General features: G+C 26.2%; 1 protein-coding gene across 4 annotated transcripts in view; it reads left to right on the forward strand.

Annotated features, from left to right (window-relative positions):
• Positions 1-678: 678 nt before the first annotated feature.
• Positions 679-21331, forward strand: part of LOC129983563 (F-actin-uncapping protein LRRC16A-like) — a 73987-nt gene continuing 53334 nt past the window's right edge. For 2 of the 4 annotated variants that reach the window (XM_056093087.1, XM_056093089.1), the window contains exons 1-9: positions 679-886; positions 3506-3603; positions 6584-6634; positions 9424-9483; positions 11588-11715; positions 14027-14195; positions 15347-15420; positions 17740-17815; positions 18003-18091. In XM_056093087.1, the coding sequence (XP_055949062.1) occupies positions 850-886; positions 3506-3603; positions 6584-6634; positions 9424-9483; positions 11588-11715; positions 14027-14195; positions 15347-15420; positions 17740-17815; positions 18003-18091 (782 nt within the window). In that variant the 5' untranslated portion in view covers positions 679-849. Of the gene's footprint in view, positions 887-2256; positions 2386-3505; positions 3604-6583; positions 6635-9423; positions 9484-11587; positions 11716-14026; positions 14196-15346; positions 15421-17739; positions 17816-18002; positions 18092-21331 lie in introns of those variants that run through there. The other 2 variants (XM_056093086.1, XM_056093088.1) reach the window with 2 other exon arrangements.

The following is a 21331-nucleotide window of genomic DNA, read 5'->3' on the forward strand; positions in this document are numbered from 1 at the left end:
CAATAAGTTATTTAATAAATAATAATTTTTAACAAATGACCTAAAAAATTCTTAATAAATAAATACATTTTAATAATAATAAAGAATTTATTTACATCAAAATCAATTTAAAATAAAAAATTATCAGATGAATTTCTGAAAGAGTGTAAAAGAAACGAGTAAAGTTTCAGAAAGAGTAAAAGAAACGAATCAGTTTGACGATTCCAAGTGTTGGCGGAATAAAATAAAAAACAAATCGCGTAATAGGAAATGAAAAAGATTGGCATAATTCGCCACAAATGTGCTTATTTGCCAAATCTTATAACCCCTATTATAGCTAATCCTGCAATTAGAATAGTTCTTGTTAGCGCCTATAGATGGCTGTAGACTGCTAGTGCCGTCTACAGGCACTAATTGGAACCTAGCTTGATCCTCCAATACGTCCTCCGGTTAACTCTACCCGAAAACTTTCGGCTTTTATTTAGCTAAAAATTTGTTGCCACTTCAATATGAAATTATGATAATAAAATGTTTTTACAGCTTTACAAGAGCGATATTTATTGATGGGAGCATTAAGAAATGATTATACTGTTTATATATCTATAGTTTTGAAAAAATAAATTCAAAGTTTCGGATCTTGATATTTTTTTAAATCGAAATTTGGCAGTGACATGTTTGTTATGTTGACTATGACCGCTATGGTGGTGGAGTAGAAATGGATTGCGAGGGGCACTCCCTCTTAAATATTGTGGTTTTGATATTAAATTTGTAAAATGTGCATGTTTTATTTATCATTTATACCGTTAAAACTTTTGTAAAAATGTCTGCCTTAATTTAACTAGTTTTATTCGTAAACACATTACATCAACAATGTCTGCGAAAGGAGTAATTTCACGAGAACTTCATGGTAGTCCATTTAATTTTCTAATATAAATTAATATTGTTAAACCATTTATTTAAATTTAAAATAAGTACACACTCCTGTTTGCTGCATTTTAATGAGTTTCATTCTGGGTAGAAATTAATTTTCTCGGTAATTTATTGATCGCCCCGAATTGAATCATATTTTTCCAGTTTGAAGTTTCTATAACAAACTGAAACCTAATAATGCATTTTATATTTCCGATTGAAATGCTTTGATCAAGAAAAATGTATGTAATGAATGAAACTAGAATTTTACATATTTCAGTGTTTTGTACAAAATTTCAAACCAATGAACCATACAAAATTGTACTTCAAATTCTTAGTTCAGTTGTAGCTAAAGAATCTGAATTAATTTTCAGTTTAATGGATCTTTTTTTCAATAAAAGATTCAATTAAATTGTGTAAAGAAACTTCAGTCTTAAGAAGACCCTAATCTTAAACATATTTTTTAATTTTTTCTTGAGGAAGTCTAAAAGGAATAAGCTCGTGATTATTTTCATGAAATTAAGATTTCATTTTTTTAAAATTAAAAGCAAGTAGCACTGTACGATTATTAAAACACATAAAATTAAAAGTTAATGTTGAAAACACTTACTAAAACTAATAGTTTATTGAAAGAAAATTTTATGTATAAGTTGTGATAAGAATCCAAATTTTTAGAATAATTCATAAAATTTGAATTTAACTAACATTTGCAAAATGTTTCTGATGTTTATGAAAAATTAGCTTTGTAATTTTAATAATTTGCTATAATTGAAATATGTTGGGATTGAGAAATCACTTTTATAAAATAAATTGTGAAAACAGGAGAATCAGGTACTAGATTTCTTGCCAAGGCAAAAGAAAAAAAAAAAAGTTGCTTAAATATGCCAAAACTTGCCAAACTAATATAATAAGAAATTTAAAAGAGAAAAGATTAACATATTTGGCAACTTATCTTAAAAATGTTATAACTTGGTGACATTGCCCAACCTTTGCCTGAATCTCCTGTATGACCAAGTAACTTTTGCTTCTATATATAAATTCAATAATATATAGATATGTATAATTTTAAATAAATGACAAGTAAAATTTAAGAAAAATATTTTTAAATAAATAAAAAAAATTTAAACTTTTTTTTCTTTTTCTTTTTTTTTCTGTAAAGCATACATCTGTTTTTATTATGAAATCTTATTATACTTATACTTTATAAGTAGTATAATTTTGTTTCAGATATGTTCTAAATTGAAACCAAGTATTGCCATCAAATCTAGTATAGATATTGTTATCTTTTTTCCAAAGTTGTCGCATTGGTATTTGATATTTAGATTTGACCCGTATTTAATGTTATCAATCTTTTTGAGAGGTAACAGCAAATGTTTTCTGTCTGTTATCTTGAGCCTGGAGATGTTTTTCGATAAAAAGCAGGCACTTTTAACTGTTTAATATATATTAGTAGAATGGAGAAAGAAATCCTAACTCAAGAAAATATTAAGTTGGGAGGTATTTATTTTCTTTTGTCAGAAATATCAGATGTTATGTATAAAGTAAAATTATAGAAGTATAAATACTTCAATAATTTCACTTTAAATGGCATGTATTTTATTATATGTTAAAAGAAAAATTGTATTCAAATAATTTTTTTTTAAACTTTACATTTAGGATATAAAATTGTTATTCTTTTTTATTGATTCTTATTTTATATCCGTATGATTGTCTGTATATGATATTATATATATATATATATATATATATATATATATATATATATATATATATATATATATATATATATATATATATTAATAAAGTTCATTTTCAAGAACAGCTATTTTATTAGAGATTTCATTACATAAAAATATCCAATTTATGAAGTTTCCATATATTTAAAAAAAAGTAATTTTTCTTGTAATGTAATTTATCTAAATTTTGTTTTTATTTGCAAAATAAACTGTTTTGTGATATTTTTTTCCATGACAAGTTATATAAAAAATTGTCCCCTAAGTATTGTATTCACTATAGAGCATTATAGTGAATACAGCATATATATAAATATTATATCAAAATGCTAAGTAAATGAAATTGAAAGTGAAAACTGATCTTCAAACTGATTAATATTTCTTATCAGTTTGATCTTGTTTTGACAGTGGAATAAACATAATAATTAATTTAATGATTTTTTTTATTATTATTCATTAGAATTTATGTAAAGAACAATATATATGTTTTTAAAGTTGTAAAATATTAGTATTATTTTGCATTTTTAAAGCTTGCAGATGAAAAGAAACTAGTCACTTAAAGCATGATCACTTTATTTATTGAAAGAAATTTTTTTTTTTTAAATAGATTCTTTTAGTCTTTTTTCTGAAACATATTTTGAAGTAAATCAAATTAATTTCTATATATTGTATATTTGTATAATAAATATTATTATCTCTAAATATATTATTAGTTATCAAATAACTCTTTGTCATTCAAATTTTGGTTATATTTGAGTGAAAATAATATATTAAGGTTTTATTCTTAGTCACTTACAACTGTGAAAACAATGTGAAAATTATTATTGTTTACTTTTTTAATAGGTTTTTATGTATTAGTTAAAATTTTTTTATTCATGTTTTAGAGAGTATTCGACACATTTTAGGACGGAATGTGAAGATTTCTTTAAAATGTGCTGTGCGCATGGAAACAAAGCCTGAAAAAACAGAGAATCGAGTTCTGGTAAGTTTTGCTCCACTTTTCAAGCATTTCTATGGTACAGAATGTATAATTAAACTTTTTCTATGAATAAAGCTACAATTCTAATATTATAAGCATAAAATTAAATGTATTATCAATATACATAAATTTTTTTATTTGGAATCTATTTGTCTATTATTGTTATATATTCATTTCATTTGTTTGCTGGGAAACTAATTATATCTTTTTTCAGTATAAGTTTTATTATTAGCTAATTTTGCACAAAATTCTAACTAACATGTAAATAATTCTTGACTTATAAAATAATGGATATATTTCATAGCTTAAAAATATGAATAATCCTTTGATAGTTCAAATTAAAAACTTTGAACAGAAGAAAATAAGTGGTATGAACTAACAAGAGAATTTTTGAAATTTTTTAAAAATTTAATTTAATTAATTTATTTATTAATGTTATTCTAACCTTGAATATGCTATTTATATCTATGATACACAATTCTATACTGTATAAAGTAGAAAATAAATATTTGTGTCTCTCAATCTCAAAAATTTCTCCTTATTATTGAATGATAACAATCTAAAATTTGCTAGACATGTTGATACTGCTTGGTCAACTGATTTTTTAATTTTCAAAATTAATACTTGAGATAGAAGAAATTAAAATTCTTTTAGCTATTTTTTGATTTGATTGAATAATGCTTTTCTCAAAATTGTATGTGGGAATGTCAAGGGTGAAGGGCCTTTCAATATTGATCAGTATTGTTATTAGGATATCTAAAACATTGTGTATATCCAGGTTGTGAAGAAAAAATATGTGTAACAATAAGGTAAATAAAATTTGTTATAATAAGTAAAGAATAAATTGGAATCTATCCTTGGTGAAGCTGGGTTAATAAAATAGCAAGATGGATAGGTAAAACTGTGCCATGAAGGTTATATGCATTCAGTATTTATTTATATTCTCAGTTACAAGGATGTAACTCTACCAAATGTATTGCAAAATAATTGCATTAATTTTATCAAATACTGCCATCATTTTCACTTTCGATTCTTTTATGTCATTCTTGTCAGACAAATTCAAAATATTTAAAACCATAGAAATCGCATGGGAGTGAGTCTTTTTTATGATATTCATTGTTTTTTACATTGAATTAATGATGATACAACCTTTTTCTGATTCACAATTAATCACATGTAAGATGAGAGCATTCCCTAAGATGTGGAATATATCCAAACTATTTTTGGATGTATTCCATAATATGTTATATTTGAATACTACTTTTGATTAAAAAAAATCACTTGATATTAAAATATTATGTATATTTCAAGTTGTATAGATCTATTACAGAATGGTGACAGAACAAGGAATTCGGGAAATTTGATCAATCTAGAAATTTCAGGAAAATTCATAAAAATATTTTTTAAAAAATCAGGGAAAGTTGTCCACTAGAGCATTCTGTGCTAAGCATACATGCTATCAGAAATTTCAGGCTACCATTTCTAAGCATCTGAAATGTAATGTCACCAAAATGATCAAAACGACAGCAAATTTGGACATTCTTTCTAGGAAATGGTGACTTTTTGGAATTTCATTACTGTAAGAAGAATAATAAGCTGATGAAAATTGCTAACAGCTACCCTAATGAAATTTTTGGAAGTACAGTTTTCACGAATAAAAGAATAAAGAATGAATGAATGAATTTTGGTTGGACCTGTTTTCAAATCAAAATTTTGAAATTATACTATATCCTTGTCGATAATGATACTTTTGGAAGAACTTACGATGGTTGGAAGAAGAATTGTTTATGGTAGCATTCAAGGAAATAGAATAAATAATTTTAAATTGTAACACAATTTATTTCAAGTGTGAGGAATTCACGAGCCAAATATGAACAATACAAAGAGAAGAAATGAAAATAAGAAAAAGAATTAAGTGAAAATTTGATAAGAAAAAGAAAAAGCAGAGCATTAGCTCAAAGAATTAAAATTAAAATAAATAAATAATTATTTAGGCAGCTTAAAAAGAAAATTTAGGAGTTGAAGAAAAAATCGCAAGCCTCAAAATTTTGTAAAAAGAAGCTTTTAAACTTTTTTAATTCATTTAAAGCAAGACTGGTTAATTTAAATCAAGAATTTTTTATTTGTATTTTAATAATTAGTTTCAATTTTGAAATTAATTTTTAATTATTATTTACAATTGTTTACATTTTAATTGTAATAAGCAAGAATTTGCCTTTTGTTATTTGAGTTATTATTTTTAAATTAGTATTTTACATTTAGCATTGTTTTCAATAATAAATGAGATTAAAAATGTTTTATTTATTTATAAAAACAAGTTTTTAAGTAAATAATTTCTTATTATTTGTTAAAAAAAAACAAATTTGAAATAATATTTTGGATGGCTTCAGTCTCCCCTCTAAAATATATATTATTAGTTGCTACAATTTCATGCTATTTTTATATTAATACTGCAACATGTAATTCTGGTACTTGTGCAAATAATAGTAATTAATTATTGAACAGTCTTAAAATTTTCAACAAAAACCACATTAACTTTTATTGTTAAAACAATTTATTTTGCCAAAAGAAATTTTAATGCTTCTTAGGGTTCTTATGCAATTTTAATAGCAATTTGCAACAGGAATTTTAGCAGCAATATACAATCTTAGTAAATTATCAAAATTTTCAATATTTTTTTCATATAAAAATGTTATGTACTATTTTAATGCTTTTTTGGAATGTTCATTCCATTTTTTAAAAAATGAAATTTTATGAAAAAAGAATATATATTATATTAAATTACTCATTAAAATATTTTTAATAGTGTATATTAAACATACAATGATTCTGATCAGGAAGAAGGCTTGGAATAATATAATTAGTAGCCGTATGTTGGGGAAATGTGGCAAGTTTAATCTGGGAAATTTTATTTATAATTTCTGTATCCACCTTGTATTATTACTGTTTGGTAACTTTATTAATTTTATTAATGCTTTTTCAGGCATTTTCCGCATGTAGATTATTTATTCTTACTGCCAAGGTTCCAACTAAAGTAAGTTTGCTCATATTTATTTAACTTGGATTTTTTTGTATACATGTTTATGATGAATATTTATCAGATATAATAGGTGGAATTGATTATTATGAAATGTATTTTTAAGTATTTTTCACTTTTTTAGCTACATTATATCTACTTATACAGATGCATATATTTGATTAAAATTGGCTCTTTTAAGATTCGTTTTTTTTTTTTTTTCAATTAACATACTTTTGATGACTAACTGATTTTGCAGGCATATTGATTGTGTTTAATTTCAGTTAAATATGTTATGTATAATTTGTTATTCACGATTCCTTCAATAAAATATTTTTAATAGTTGAACTATGACAGACACTAGTTGTATTATTTTAATAGCCTTACATCTGTTGTATTTATTGTGTATATGAACCTTCCTAATGAAATCAGGTCCATGACATCCTAGTTAATCTATTTCATATTATCTTTTGCACTAATGTAACACCACTTCAATTTCTCCTATAATTTGCAGAAGAAATAAGTATAATCTCAACCTTAAAAAAGCTAACCCTGTCTAGCCATAGTGCATAGTGAAGCCTGGTGGCGTAATTATGTTCTCAGTGCACAGGTCCAAGGTTCTATCCTCAGGCTGGGTAGGGTCGACTCAGCCTTTCATTCCCTTCAATGGGTCGATAAACTGAGGACCAAGCATGCTTGGGGTTTCCGCGTTAGGCTGACCACTTAACCGAGACATATGCCTAGCAGCACAGGGCCCTCGGTCAAGAAAACACATATGGGCATTGTAAGCCTTAGCCCATATGGACTGTTGTGCCACTGAGTTTAGTAGTCTAGCTATAGTATCTGGGTATATTGATTAATTTTCATTATCTTGTTAGCATTCTTTCAAAAACTATGATTGAGATTTAATGGTCATCAGTGGCCAATACAATCCCCTCCTCCCAGAAAGTATGTTTTGTCATTGGCCTCACCATTGTTTAATACACCAAGAAAGGAAGAATCAACGGCTATACCAGAAGCTTCTCATCCTCATTTTTGGGATGATTCCTAGCTTGGATGATAGCAAACATAACCTGTTTTAGCTTTCATTATTAGATGGAAATCATATGATTAAATATTTAAATAAAATTACGAAAACAGCTTGAATTTTATTTCGTTATTGAAATTCAATATGATAACTAGTGAATTTAAATGGAAATATAATGTTAAAGAGTATATTAAAAAAACTTAACATTTATTAAGAATTTGCTCAACAGTTAAACTGTACTGCTGAAAAGATAATTTTTGTATATAGTAAAATTCAAATTAAGATAATTTTAAAAATAAGTCAAGAGAAATTTTTTGAAGAATTTTTGCAATTTTCTTTTTATTGGTATTTTTTTTTTTTATTTCATGAAATGGGACGTTTTGAAATCTAATGAGACATGAAATTTAATACGCTCACAAGGATTGCTTAATCCTCAAAGCTGTTAGGCATAAAAGCTTTGCAACCACAATCACCAATATTGTTGAAGATAGAGATTGTTGTTGCTTTTAGTCATTGAATGATTTGAAAATTGAACTAGAGAATATACATTGTATTTTTAAAAGGATGCATGACACATCTAAACCAAAATCATTACAATTTTAATCTTACATTTCTCAAGTTACTAAAGCATTTTATTAAATAAATTGGTTAATAAAAATTGCAATCATTCTACTAGTGTCAAGATGTGCATTCAAAAGAACTTCAGTCATTGCAGAGTATTAAAAATAAACTTTTCCACCTTTCCATGAGTCAGAATAGACTTACAAGCCTCATAATCTTAGGAGTTCATAATGACAGATCAGAAAAATTGAATGTGCTGTCTTTGGTAGGAAAGTTTAACAAATCACTTCCAAAATGCCAAATTTAACTGCACCATTTCATTAGAACCTACTGTCACTATGAGCTAGTTAATTTTATTTCCCTGTAAAACTTAATAAGTTTACTTTTTGTGCTTATATATGTTTTATAATATATTTTTTTTATAATTTAAAAGATATATTTTTTAAGCATGAAATGTGCCATTGGTCACTTGAGAATGGATCAAAATTGCACTATTCCTTTGCAAATAATTAAATTAAATGTTTTTCTCAGTTTTAAATATATTGCATATACTCTAACATTCTTATATTTTAAGCTCTTGAAAGAAAAATGCTCAAATGAAGTTTTAAAAAAAGTTTCTGAAGTGTATATATATGACACATGGTATTGTAATTGAATTCAAAAATTTCTCATTTGATCATCAGATTCTATTTCTACCTTAATTTTAGCTTGGTAAAATTTCAGCAAAAAAGTAAACAGAATTATATGATTTGAGCTAATTTCATCAATGGCAGTTAAAATTATTTCCTTTGAAATGTATATAACTATAATAAACTACAGAAAAAAGTCATTTCTGTACAGATTTTCATAATAGTTTTTATACTCAATTTATACCGCAGATATTCAACTAGAGGATTAAAAAAAAGCATATAAAAATTTGAAAAATTTATCATTATGCCTCATTTTTTGTGTAGCAGGTTGCCCTGTCCAACAAATAGTATTTCTGAGATGCACCTTCTCATACTTCAAAATATATCTGTTCTGAATTTAATTGCTTTAAGTCTAAGATCTATTCTGTGGAGTACCAAAGTGTAAACAGACTTCTATCTTTATTAATATTAGTGAATTTTATAATTTTGAGTGAATGAGCAAAGAAGTCATAAGAGCAAGCATTTATTTAATATGTTCTTACTGTAAATTATATCAAATTGTTTATTGTGCTTTTTATATTTTTTTTTAGATTGAACACACATTTCATTACTTAGATATCCAAGCTATAGAAAGCAAGAAGAACAACCAGGTAAAATATATACTGACATTTTAAGAATGAGTAAGAAAAAATTTTAAGAATTTCTTATTTGTGTAATTGCATAATAATTGAACATCTGAATATGCTAAGGGATATTTTTGGAAAATGAATATTACCTTGTAGAATATATTATAGTCTGCTGTAGTAAGTATAAAATATTAATTATTCTTTCAAATCTTAAAACAATATTTTCCATTGGTAAAAGTTATGCACACAATCTTATTTCAAAAGTGGGGGAAATTAGAAGTTTATACAACATTTGTTTCAAAAATTTTCTTACCTTCATATATTTTCTATAAAATTTACTTTATTCTTTGGTCATCAATTTATAGCAACTCTTCATAGTTGATGTAAAGAGCATTAGAGTGGTGGAATTCAATTCATTCATACATAAGATAATTATGAACTTTTCAAAGAAGTTGTTTTACAACAAATGTGATACAAAAAGATCTATTTTAAATTCAAAGGAAAGTCATTATTGGAGTGAATCCAACAAAGGAAAAGATTAAAAATTTAGGACAGCCTCCTTATATTAAATACAAATTTGAACTTTTGCAAATCCTTAATTTAAAGAGAAAAATATTAGCATTATTCATTGTAGAGATGCGGAGATTTGCTTTTATTATTTGAAACTCATTATTTTGTGATAATTTTTTATTTCTCCACTATTATAAAGAAAGATCTAATGCTATGTTTTTGTATTTGATGAATCATTATAATGTGAATGTAGATATGAAACATGCACATAAAGCATTTTATTAAGAATAAGAAATAAGTCTTTGATAATAAGTCTAAGTCTTCAATGTTATATGTGAAAGATTTTTAAAATTCTCCCTAACCAGAAGTGCTATATATATACTGAATTTTGGCATGCTAAAATAATTCTATTTTGATTGGTATTTACTTAGAAGAGTGATAGAAAGATATATATTGAAAGAATTAATTATAAAAAAGAGTATTCTATAAAGTTTAAAGCTGAATTTCTTAAATTTACAAAACTTTCCTTTAATATGTTCTTTCACTCATTCTAGTGCTGTTTTATTAGAACCTGGGAAAAAAAAAAACCCCTCAAAATATATTAGACATTTTTTTTTTTTTTTGATCAGAATCATATGCATGCAGCTAGATTTAAATTTATAGCTTAAACAATTGCTACTTGATATACCTACTTGTATTACATGAAGTTTTTTAAAGTATATGCTGATAGTAATGCCGTCTTCATCATTTGACCACAGTTTAAAATTATGAAGTCTCCCATGTTCAAAATGGGACCTAAATTTAAATTGAATTCTTTGTATAATAGAAGAAGAATGTATGTAAGTATAGAAAATAGAATGATGATAGTTAAATAAAATATAAAAATTTGTTTCAAAATATTACCTTGTTTTTTTTAAAAAAAGACTGCTAACATTTTAATGAATTAATATTTACTAAATTCTAATTTGGGTTTATTTTTTTTTTATGAAAGAAATTTGTTCATTATTATAAGTCTATGCTAAAAGATTTGACTCTTCTCTGATTGAAATATAAGAAAAAAGAATTTTATTAGTGACTTTTGTAATAACAATAATAAATATCACACATTTCTGCAAAAAGATGGATTTTATCATTTTTGGAATTAAATGCTATCATTCTTGGGTTTGATACAAATCTGCATTACAATTTTTATTAATATCTTAAGTAAGGAAGTGCATATGCAGAAGATATGAGTAGTATGCAAGCAAAACAGTTTTCAGTGAGCAATTTTTATGCAAGACTGTAAACTGTAAAAGTTTTGAATTCATTGGTTATTGCACAATCCTGCACGAACAATTGACAGAGAGAAGAATGGAGCTTAGCTGCATATTGAGGTTTTTATTCTAAACTTGTATTATATTTGTAGTAATTTTTATGAATTTTATTATATTCTTTGATTGTTGTTTTTAATTCTGACATTGGTACAATTTGTTATTTTTATTTTTTTATATGCATTTGTTAAAACCATTTAATAAATTTGCAAAATAACTAGTTAATTACAAATTGGCATTTAATTGCAAACTTTTTCATGAAGTTTTTAAAATTTCATAATTAATATTATTGTTTTAATATTTTAAAGCTTTGCCTGACAGTTGAGAACAAGGTTTTCACATTTTATTCCATTGATCCTGATTCTGAAGATGTTAACCATATGATTAGCCAGTTGGGAACAGCAGTGAAAAGCATTTTTCCACAAGTGCCTTTAGAGTAAGAATGTATATGATTAAACATATGTAATTTTTACATAGTTAGTGCTCTTTAAAATAATTCATGTTTATCTTTATAAATCTATTTTATTACAGAATATGAATAAATAAAGAAAATATGTAATATACCTTAATTATAAGATATCACATTATTTTTTTATTGAAATATTTCTAAGTATGGCCATAATCTAATTAGGTAAATTTATTTGCTTGAACCTTATGCAGTTCCCCACCCCTTTATAGATTTGAAAAAAATTTGGTACATGTGTTCCTTAGTACCGTGACGGAGACACACATGCACAAAATGCCAAATTTTTTTTTAACATTGTTAAAGAAATTATGTGCCCTCTAAAGAGAGAGGAATAATATTATTTTATTTTTATAATCATGATTCATAATAATTCCTTTTTATTGAATTATTAAACCTGTTTCAGTGTTTAATCACATCTATCACTTATGGATTTTTCTTAATTTTAAAGATAAGTGATTTTCGTTAAATATTTTCTATTTTGCAATATAAGCACCTTTTAACTTTAAACATAATTTTTGAAGAAAATTGTGGAGTTCCTTTTTTATTTTGTCTTAAATTTTGTTTCATATCTTAGCACTTTCAGATTTTTAATGCACACCTTTGTCATATTATATAAATTTTTAATGACTGTTTTTTTTTCCACTTATAGTAATGCTTAATCTATACATTTAAAATAATACAAAAAAAAGTACCAATTCTATAGCTCAAACCATTGATCAAATTTCTCCAATTTTTATTTCCTGTCAAAGTTCTTGGACTCTGAGATGTTATCATACGTTATCTACCCTTCATTTCTCTGATTTGGAAGTACATCCAAAGGAGTCTTAATGACTGTATGCAGATGCACATATTAAGTGATATTCCTTTTGAAAATGATTGATTCACTTAAATAGTGGAAGTCCCCCTGCCCTCCCCCACAAAAACATCAAATTTGATTTTTATTTTATTTTATTTTTATATCAATTTATCAGTACTTTGTTTTTGTAAGCATTCATGCAAAGTATTTTCATAGACATATCAAATAAATATAAGGACCATCATTTGCACTGTGAATATACAATTTAGCTCTCAAGTTTGAGAAGATTAGTAAAATAGATAAAATTACTTTAGAGAGGTACATGGAAGTTCTATTGTAAATCTTTTACCACTGTTATTATGAAGAGCAAATTGTTTGATATTATGCAGAATTTTTCAAATGTTTGAATTTATTTAGAATGAAATTACATGTATTGAATATATAAGTTATAATGTGAAGAAGCAAGAGTTTTACAACTATCCTTACATGTAATTATAAAAGAGATAGTTTCAGATTCCTCTTATTTCAGGTGATATGGATGTTAAGAATTTGGTTAACCACGTGATCTTCCTGGGTGGAACTAGCTGCCAATCATGTAGCACGTGGTCTCCCTGTTGTTGTTTAGTATATTTTTTTTCCAGTAGAAGCGAACTGGACTCCTATACTAGGGGGAGTGTTATCCCGGCTCTCTCTCTCCAGAGAAATTTTATGTGTAGTTCTCTAGGCCTTCTGCACTTTGGCGTAATCTTGTGCCTTTTGTTATTGATGTTACCAATAAACCCCATAAAAGACAATATGTGTCTTCAAGTCATTTCACCCAGACCACAATCTTCACTATCAAATGAATTATTGTGCAGTCAAGAAACGCAACGATAATTTATTTTATCAATGCCAATTGACTTCAATTTCTAGTGTTTTGCTTTCACAATAATGCTTTGAAATAAAAACCCTGAAGAAACATCTCTTAAAATTTCTAGTTTCAATACAAAAGCTGTACTCTTCTCCTATGGCTACTTGTATGTTGTATGTTCTAGAATGGAACCTTCAAGCAGTTTTTACATATATGCACTGAACAGTGAAGTTAAAGATGTCATTTATTTGAAAACTTTAGAATGATAATTAATTAGGATTGAGAGCCTTAAGCAATTGAATATATAAACTTGAAACCTATATAGTGGGAAAGTTCATGTATTTTGCGTTTTCTATCGTATATATAGAACTGTTTAATTATGGTATAAAATATAGAAATTCTCAAATTATCATTATAAGCATATCTAATTTAAGAATGGATATATTTAATTACATAAATTTAAATTTGTATCGAATACAAAATTTGTTAATTGCAATTACAGAAATTAAATTTGTGTGATGATTACTATGAATGTATAAGAAATATAATTTAATTGTTATTTACTTGGAAAACTATTGTATTTTTTATTATGAAAATTTTCTGTTGTATTTTCTAATCATTATTCCATCTTCCAGACATGTAATCAGGAAGTTGGAAGTGATCCCTCCCACCCGATTACAGGCTATGCTTGAGTACAATCATGCCCTTGAAACCAAAGATACTGGACCTTGTGGTGGGTACTCCACTCAATATGCATGTATGTGTGATTACCACAGTTTGCCCTACAGAGAAGAGGTTGCATGGGTCAGTATTTGGTCATTTTTCGTTTTCTTTTATTGGTCTTAATGTTTTAATTCTGTAGCTATATGATTTATTACTTTTCTTTTGCTTTCTGCATTTTTAATTTTAAGAAAATATAGAATTTTGAATGTGAAAGATTGTATTTAGAAATAGATGGACATAGTATTCATAGCAATGCCAAGACTACTTGGCTATATATTATGCTTTTAGATCAGTTTAACTGAAATCTGTTTTGGATCAATTTTCTCTAACTTCGATGTCATTATTATAAATAATGCTATATTACAAAGATAGGAGATTTTTCAATTTAAATCTGTGAATTATAATTTTTAATAGTAACATATATAGATATTTTACTATATTGGAAAGTTTTAATTTTTAGTTTAGTTTCCTTATGGAAACTATACTAAAATTTCAGATCTTTACATTATTTGGAAGGAGTTGCTGTTATAAACTATATCCAAATTTTTTTAAAATTGTATTTTTTTTTGTTTGACTTACATTTTCATATGTGAAAAATATATTTTTGGTAATTTAAATGAGTGCATATAAATAATACCATGCAATTAAAAACAACTTGCAAAAAAATATATTGACTTATACTTTATATGGTCATCAGATATTAGCAGTAATTTTTAAAAGCACTCTAATATGGTTTAACTAAGTTTTTTCAGTTAAAATGATAATTTAAAAATCAATTCCTTTTATTTAATTTACATGCTTCCTATATTTAACTGCTATTGCATATAAAGCAAAAAAACATAATGTATTGACAATGGTAATTTATGTAACAAATTTGTATTTTATGCAATAAATTTAAGTTGGGTAACTTGTGATATTCAGAAAAACATTTTGAGCTACTTTAGAAAATCTGAATTCCATCTAAGAAAAAAATTTCAAAGATGAGATGTGTTCTGATTCAGATTTTATTGTTTGCTATTGTCTTTTAAATAGGAAAATTTGTCTGCAGTTAGCTTAACAAAACAGTATGTTGTAGTGTAAGACTGTACCACTTTCTATATGTGTCTGTTATTGCAATACTCAGATTTGGAACCTTTGGCTACTTTTGCTATTGTCTGCAAGCAATTACAATTTTGAGAATTGATTAAATAAATAAATAATAATAATCTCATAATTACATTCTTATTTTTCAGGATGTGGACACCATTTATTTATCCCATGACAGTAAGGAGTTGTCCCTTCTAGATTTTGATCATTTAGATGGCAGGTAAGTACCATATATATGAAATCTTTGGAAAGTTTCTTTTGTACATCTCACCCGTCCTTTTTTTTACTTAGTTTCTAAAACAGACATGAAGTTTTATAATTATTAAAAAATTCAAACTAGATATTTTGGTTAAAACTACATAAATATTTTTATTTCAAAGAAATAATATTTATATGCTAAAATATGATAATTCATTTGAGTCCTGGATGAAATAAGGCACACGATCTTGCATTACAGTTATTGGTTTTAGTATTTACATCAAATTCATGAACATAGTTGTGGAGGTACTTTGCCTCAGACCACTTATTTGTTTTCTATTCATATATTAGATATATTAAAGTAGGATATTATATAATATAATAGAATGAATCTATTGTATACCTTTATATTAATGGAAGAAATAAATATCAAATTTTAACCAAAATGTATAAAAAAAGAGGAATTTACAGAAGGGAACGATAAAATATACATGACTTTAAATTTTGAGTAATTTTCATCCACCACAAATGTTAATTGTAAAATGTATTCTAAGGAACTGGCTTCTTTAAATTGATTAATTTGATAATATATGGAATCAGGGCTGACTTTCAGCCTTTTGCACGAATTATTTGCAATAGGGCCTGGTGCTTAAGAGCATAAAGATTGTATTCAAATTTATCCAAATTAAAATGAAATATTGTTTTAATTTCAGAATGTTAGACTCTGAATTCATGCTTTTAAATTTGCTTACGGAGATTGTCATCTTTTTTCCTCCTTTGTTTTTATCTGAGAATTAAACAACCTTAGCAAATTTTTCCTACTGTAATCAAAGTCATAGCATTAGCATTCATGTACTAATCCGATATATCAAAGGCATAGCTCCATTTTATAGTTTAGATGTCTGTTTCCTGAGCATAAACAGCAAATTTAACTAAATCAACATTGTTATTTATTAAACCTTTTTTTTTATTGAGACATAGCTATTTCTAAACAATTTTTTTTTTTATTGAGTTAGCTTTTGAAACTCATGAAATACAGACACACATATTTTGTTTCTAATTAAGAATATAGTTACTATTGTTTACCAATGTATTCTAAAACCCTTCTGCTGAAATGAGAATAGAATTATTGCACATTTTTCCACTACAACTTTGAAATATATTATTGTCTAAAAATTATTTTTAAATCATTTTAAAATTTAGAAAGTTAATTTTTCTGTAAAATAAATTCTCTATATAACTATTTCTGTAATTTTAATCAATTTTTGACAGTTAATTTAATTGCAATTTATATCAATGTTTTCTTTCTATTATGCCTATCTTGAATATAAATTAACTATTCAGGATTCTAAAATGCTTTATGGATTGAATATAAGAATTCAAAGACATTATATTACAGGATGTAAAATTCCTATATTATAAATATAGGAATACATCTAATGTTACAATTATAGGTTGTAAAATAACTTGTATTTTGCTTTTTCTTATAAAAATAAAATACCTTTCAAACTTTACTTCAGCTATGAACCAAATGCATCAAATTTGTATGTCTTATTTACATTAATCATTACTAATACGGCCCAATCTAGAAGTGCAAGTTCTATATTAATGATCTGTTTTGGGCCCGATTTCATTTAATGATACCAAGTTATTTATTACTTCATCAGCCTTCTAGTCATTATTATGCAGACAGATTTCCTATATTATATACTCAATAAATTGTAATCTTCATTCTGAGATCATAATTATTTCGCAGATAATTTTTCAAAAACATAATGAACTACATATTTAAAAATGAATAAAAGATGCCTTTTTGGTTAATTTTACTTTCTCATATATAAAGTACCTATTTAAAAAGTATTAGAATTACCAAAAAAACATCAGTTTAGATTTTGATGAGTATTATCTTTTTTTAGATTGTGCTAACTTCAGAAAATTCCTTCTTGAAATTATATCTTTGTTTTGGGTTTTTTTTAAAGTGGTGATAAGATGTATTAATAATAATGTGGGTGCCCAATATAAATGTGGGAATTCTTTACTTGAATATGATTACTGTTATTTTTTTTTCTTGTATAACTGACGCCTTCTGTGAAAAATATTCAAGAATGTTGAAAACAACATTCTTAATTTCCTTTTAATGAAATGGTGCTTTTAATTAATAAATTTTTTATACAAAAGTGATGTTTTCTGTATGTTAGGTAATCATTGTTATTCAGAGAATTGTGTTAATAGATATATGGTACATTGTATCATTTTTTTAACTGCTTCTTTTGACCAAATGTTTATTTAGTGTGATATCTGACACTATAAATTGTGACTAAGTAGATAATTCTTATTTCAGGGACTTGATGCCCATTATTTCTGCTCTGATGTTCAATACATGGTTCACCAAATTCCGAGCCAGTGGTGTTAAATTAGTGAGTTTGCATAATTTCCTTAATTGAATTTAAAATTAATCCTATTTCTTTGCTTCTTTTTGTTTTTTCCCTATTGTTTTTTTAAAATATTTTTTGTATTTGTAGAGTGTATAATACTAGATGTAGCTAAAGATAATGAGCATTCTCATCTTTAATTTTTGTTTTAACCTTTATTGTTGATATCTAGATATCGGAAGCTTTAGATGTGATCTTGCTTGTCTTGCGTCGATCAGTTGCTCTTGAAGAATTGTATCTTGATAATACAGGATTAAAATGGTAAGTTTTAATATGGTATTGCTGAAATGTAAATATTTAAATGATTTTTACATTTATATTTTTGATTTGATATTTTTACTATTAAAATTCTGTTCATGTTTTCATAGTACTTTAATTTTAGATTCTTATGTACTTTTAATGATTATAATTTATATGAAATTTATGTTTTTGTGAATATTACATTCTTATATCTTTCTTATAATTATAAATTTATTTCCCTTATTTTTTTCCTTCTATTTAAGTTTTTAATATTTCATATGAATAGTTTTCTGTTATAATATACAGAATCATGTGGAGATAAAGTTGAAAATGCTAAAGTGTAAACATTAGATAAACAATTTTTGGAAGCTCAACATCCTCAGTGTTATTTCAATGTGAGATTTCAAACAAGGCTCTCACAATCCTTGAAAATTCTTTGAATTTTATTTTGCTGTAATTGGGTTAGTATATGATTTTCTGTTTGGTGCTTGAGAAATCTGTGAAAAATTGCCATAATGCTTATACATTATTTTTAAGGAGAGAAGAGGACTGATTTTTCCTTGAGAATTGATATGTGAATGTTATGCTGATTTGAGGACATTGCCAATTATCAAATTCTTTTCCCCGTGTAGTTAGCAGGAGCAAGTAGGATTGTGATTACAATCAAGGAATTTTCAACATATATGGTACAAGAGATAATATTATTACCCTATTCATTCCATCTTCATAATACTTTGATTCAGAATGGAAATTCCTGTTGGAGAATCTTTGTAGTGTATACTTATTTATATAACTCTTCTGAAGAGATTTTAAGCCTTTTCCAAGAGCTGAAATTGTTGCTGGGAATGTGTGGGAAATATGTGGATTTATTATTTGTATAACTCTTGCAAGGAGATTTCAAACTTGTTTTAAGAAATGTTCACAAGTTACAAAATTGCTAATAAGTTCTCCTGAGAGTAAAATATAAAATAATTTAATGTAATATTGTTACATGCTTTAAAGATGTTCTATTTGAATACCTAGATAATAATATGTGCATAGTTTAATGCTTGATTAAGCACTCAACAAATCTTTGCAAATGAAGTGAATGTATTTCCATATTCAGTTTTTTGAAAGAAACAAGGTGGTTGAAATCAGAGGAAATGTGATTTCAGTCTAGGTCATTGTTTAAGATATTTCAGGAAATTTTGATGATTGTTGTGAAAAATTAAATATGAGAAAAGCTTTATTTATCTTAATAGATGTGGTAGTTTTTTGATTCATTGAATGATAAAATGCAAACAGAATGTTCATTATTTTTTATATGATGTCAACAATTTATTTAGACATGGCTAAATAATGCCAGCATGAGTTATTGAACCTCTTTTTATTTAGTACTAGCCGTCTTTGGCCTGTTCGCCAATCTCAGTGCTCGTTAAAATTTTAATAATTAAATATTTTATGCAATTCCTATTTTAATAGCTTCTTCATCAAAATATTTTAAAGCTACAAATTTTGATAGTCATATAATACATTCATATTATAAATGCCATCAGCCATAAAGTAATATGTATCTCTCTAGCTTTCTGTTAGCTCCTGTAGAATTTATGCTTTAAATTAAAGTGGAAAAATGGTTAAATTGCAATTAGTATAAGAACATTTTTTACTGAAACGAAGCATTTTTTTTAATATGAGGACTGAAAACAGAATCGCTGAGTATTTAAACCTTATGGGCACTAAAGAATATCTTTCTTAATTTATGTAATATCTCAAGAAGTTTTCTACAAAATTTTCTGAGCTTCATCATGAAAAGATCAATTAATTAACAATTTTTAGTTTTAAATGCATGAAACTCTAAGAAAATAAACAGAATTGTTTGAAATAATCAGTCGGAAACATGTTAAGCCCTCAAAACCAAGTCAGTATCCGTTGAAAATAGAGTTGTCAATACTCAGAACACAATGCGCATGCTTGAATTTTCAACGCCAATTATGGTAATGCAAATGCGCGAATTTTCTACGCCAGTTGGGGTAACGCTACGCAGATTAGAAATTTTTAAATTTCCTTTATTCTGCTTCATTTTAATTCAAAGGTACTTCAGAATGAATCTGAAAGATCTATTAATTAACAATGTTTAATTTTAAATACATCAAATACTAAGAAAATAAACAGAATTGTGTGAAATAATTGGCTGAAAATATGTTAAGCCTATCCTCATTAGGGAAGAAAAACTGAAGCCTTACTCATTTTGCGCTGGGGAAATGAAAAGATTTTTTGGCTGGAAAGTTAATTTTTAATTAATAATTAAAATTATAATTAAAAATTTGGAAAAAGGGACCCTAGGTTCACATTGCTGACCTCCAAGGTATGCATGTGCCAAATTTGGTAGCTGTAGGTTGAACGATCTGGCATGTAGAGCATCAACACACACACACACATTGCACTTTATATAAGCATAGATGTACTTATTCTTTGTTCAAAAGATTTACCAGTGTTTATGATAGATTATCTAAAACTTTCGGGATAGCAAACTTTTTGTAAAACCAGGTGTCTGGAATATGCAGCAATTGCCGAAGAACTAATCAAAATATATTGTGACTTGTAAAAAATGTTGAAATGGACAAATTTTTTACATTAAAATCTTAATCATATAGATTTATTGCAAAATGTAGCAAAGATCTGACTTTACACATCAAACTGAAGATTTTGTCATTGGCCAAATTTATGTGACCATTTTTAACATATTGCTAGAGAGACTCACTTGCCATTTGTGGTACAAGATATAAAAAAGATGGCTATTGGTTATTTGAAAACTTTGTGTCATAACAAATGTTCTTGTAAGCTTAATATATATAAATGTCATTTTTGAGTTTGATTTCCGATACAAAGATTCATATATCAATATCAGCAAAGCTAAAAAGGGGATTCATTACGAAGATGTTGAAATGTCTTACTAATCAGAGGGGGGAACCATAAAAATACCTAATAGTTTTGAACATGAAGATCAGGGCTCTTTATATGCATTTTGTCAAAGAATTTTGGATAAGTTCTTTCTTACCTGCATATTTGTTAGGGGATTTATTTGTTTGTATAGGAGCAAATTTATCAGATAAGTGTATTTTTGCTTTTGCAAGATTGAAAGTTAATCTTGGTTTTTGTAAATAAGAAGTGCCCATTTTTTACAAACCAAGCTTCACCAAATATCTCACTTTCCAAATAAGCATTGGCGCCAACTTTGGTTACCAAAATCATTGCAACGATATATTAAAAATAAAATTTTAT

This window comes from Argiope bruennichi, chromosome 9 (genome assembly GCF_947563725.1).
Source record: "Argiope bruennichi chromosome 9, qqArgBrue1.1, whole genome shotgun sequence".
Lineage (NCBI taxonomy): Eukaryota > Metazoa > Arthropoda > Arachnida > Araneae > Araneidae > Argiope > Argiope bruennichi.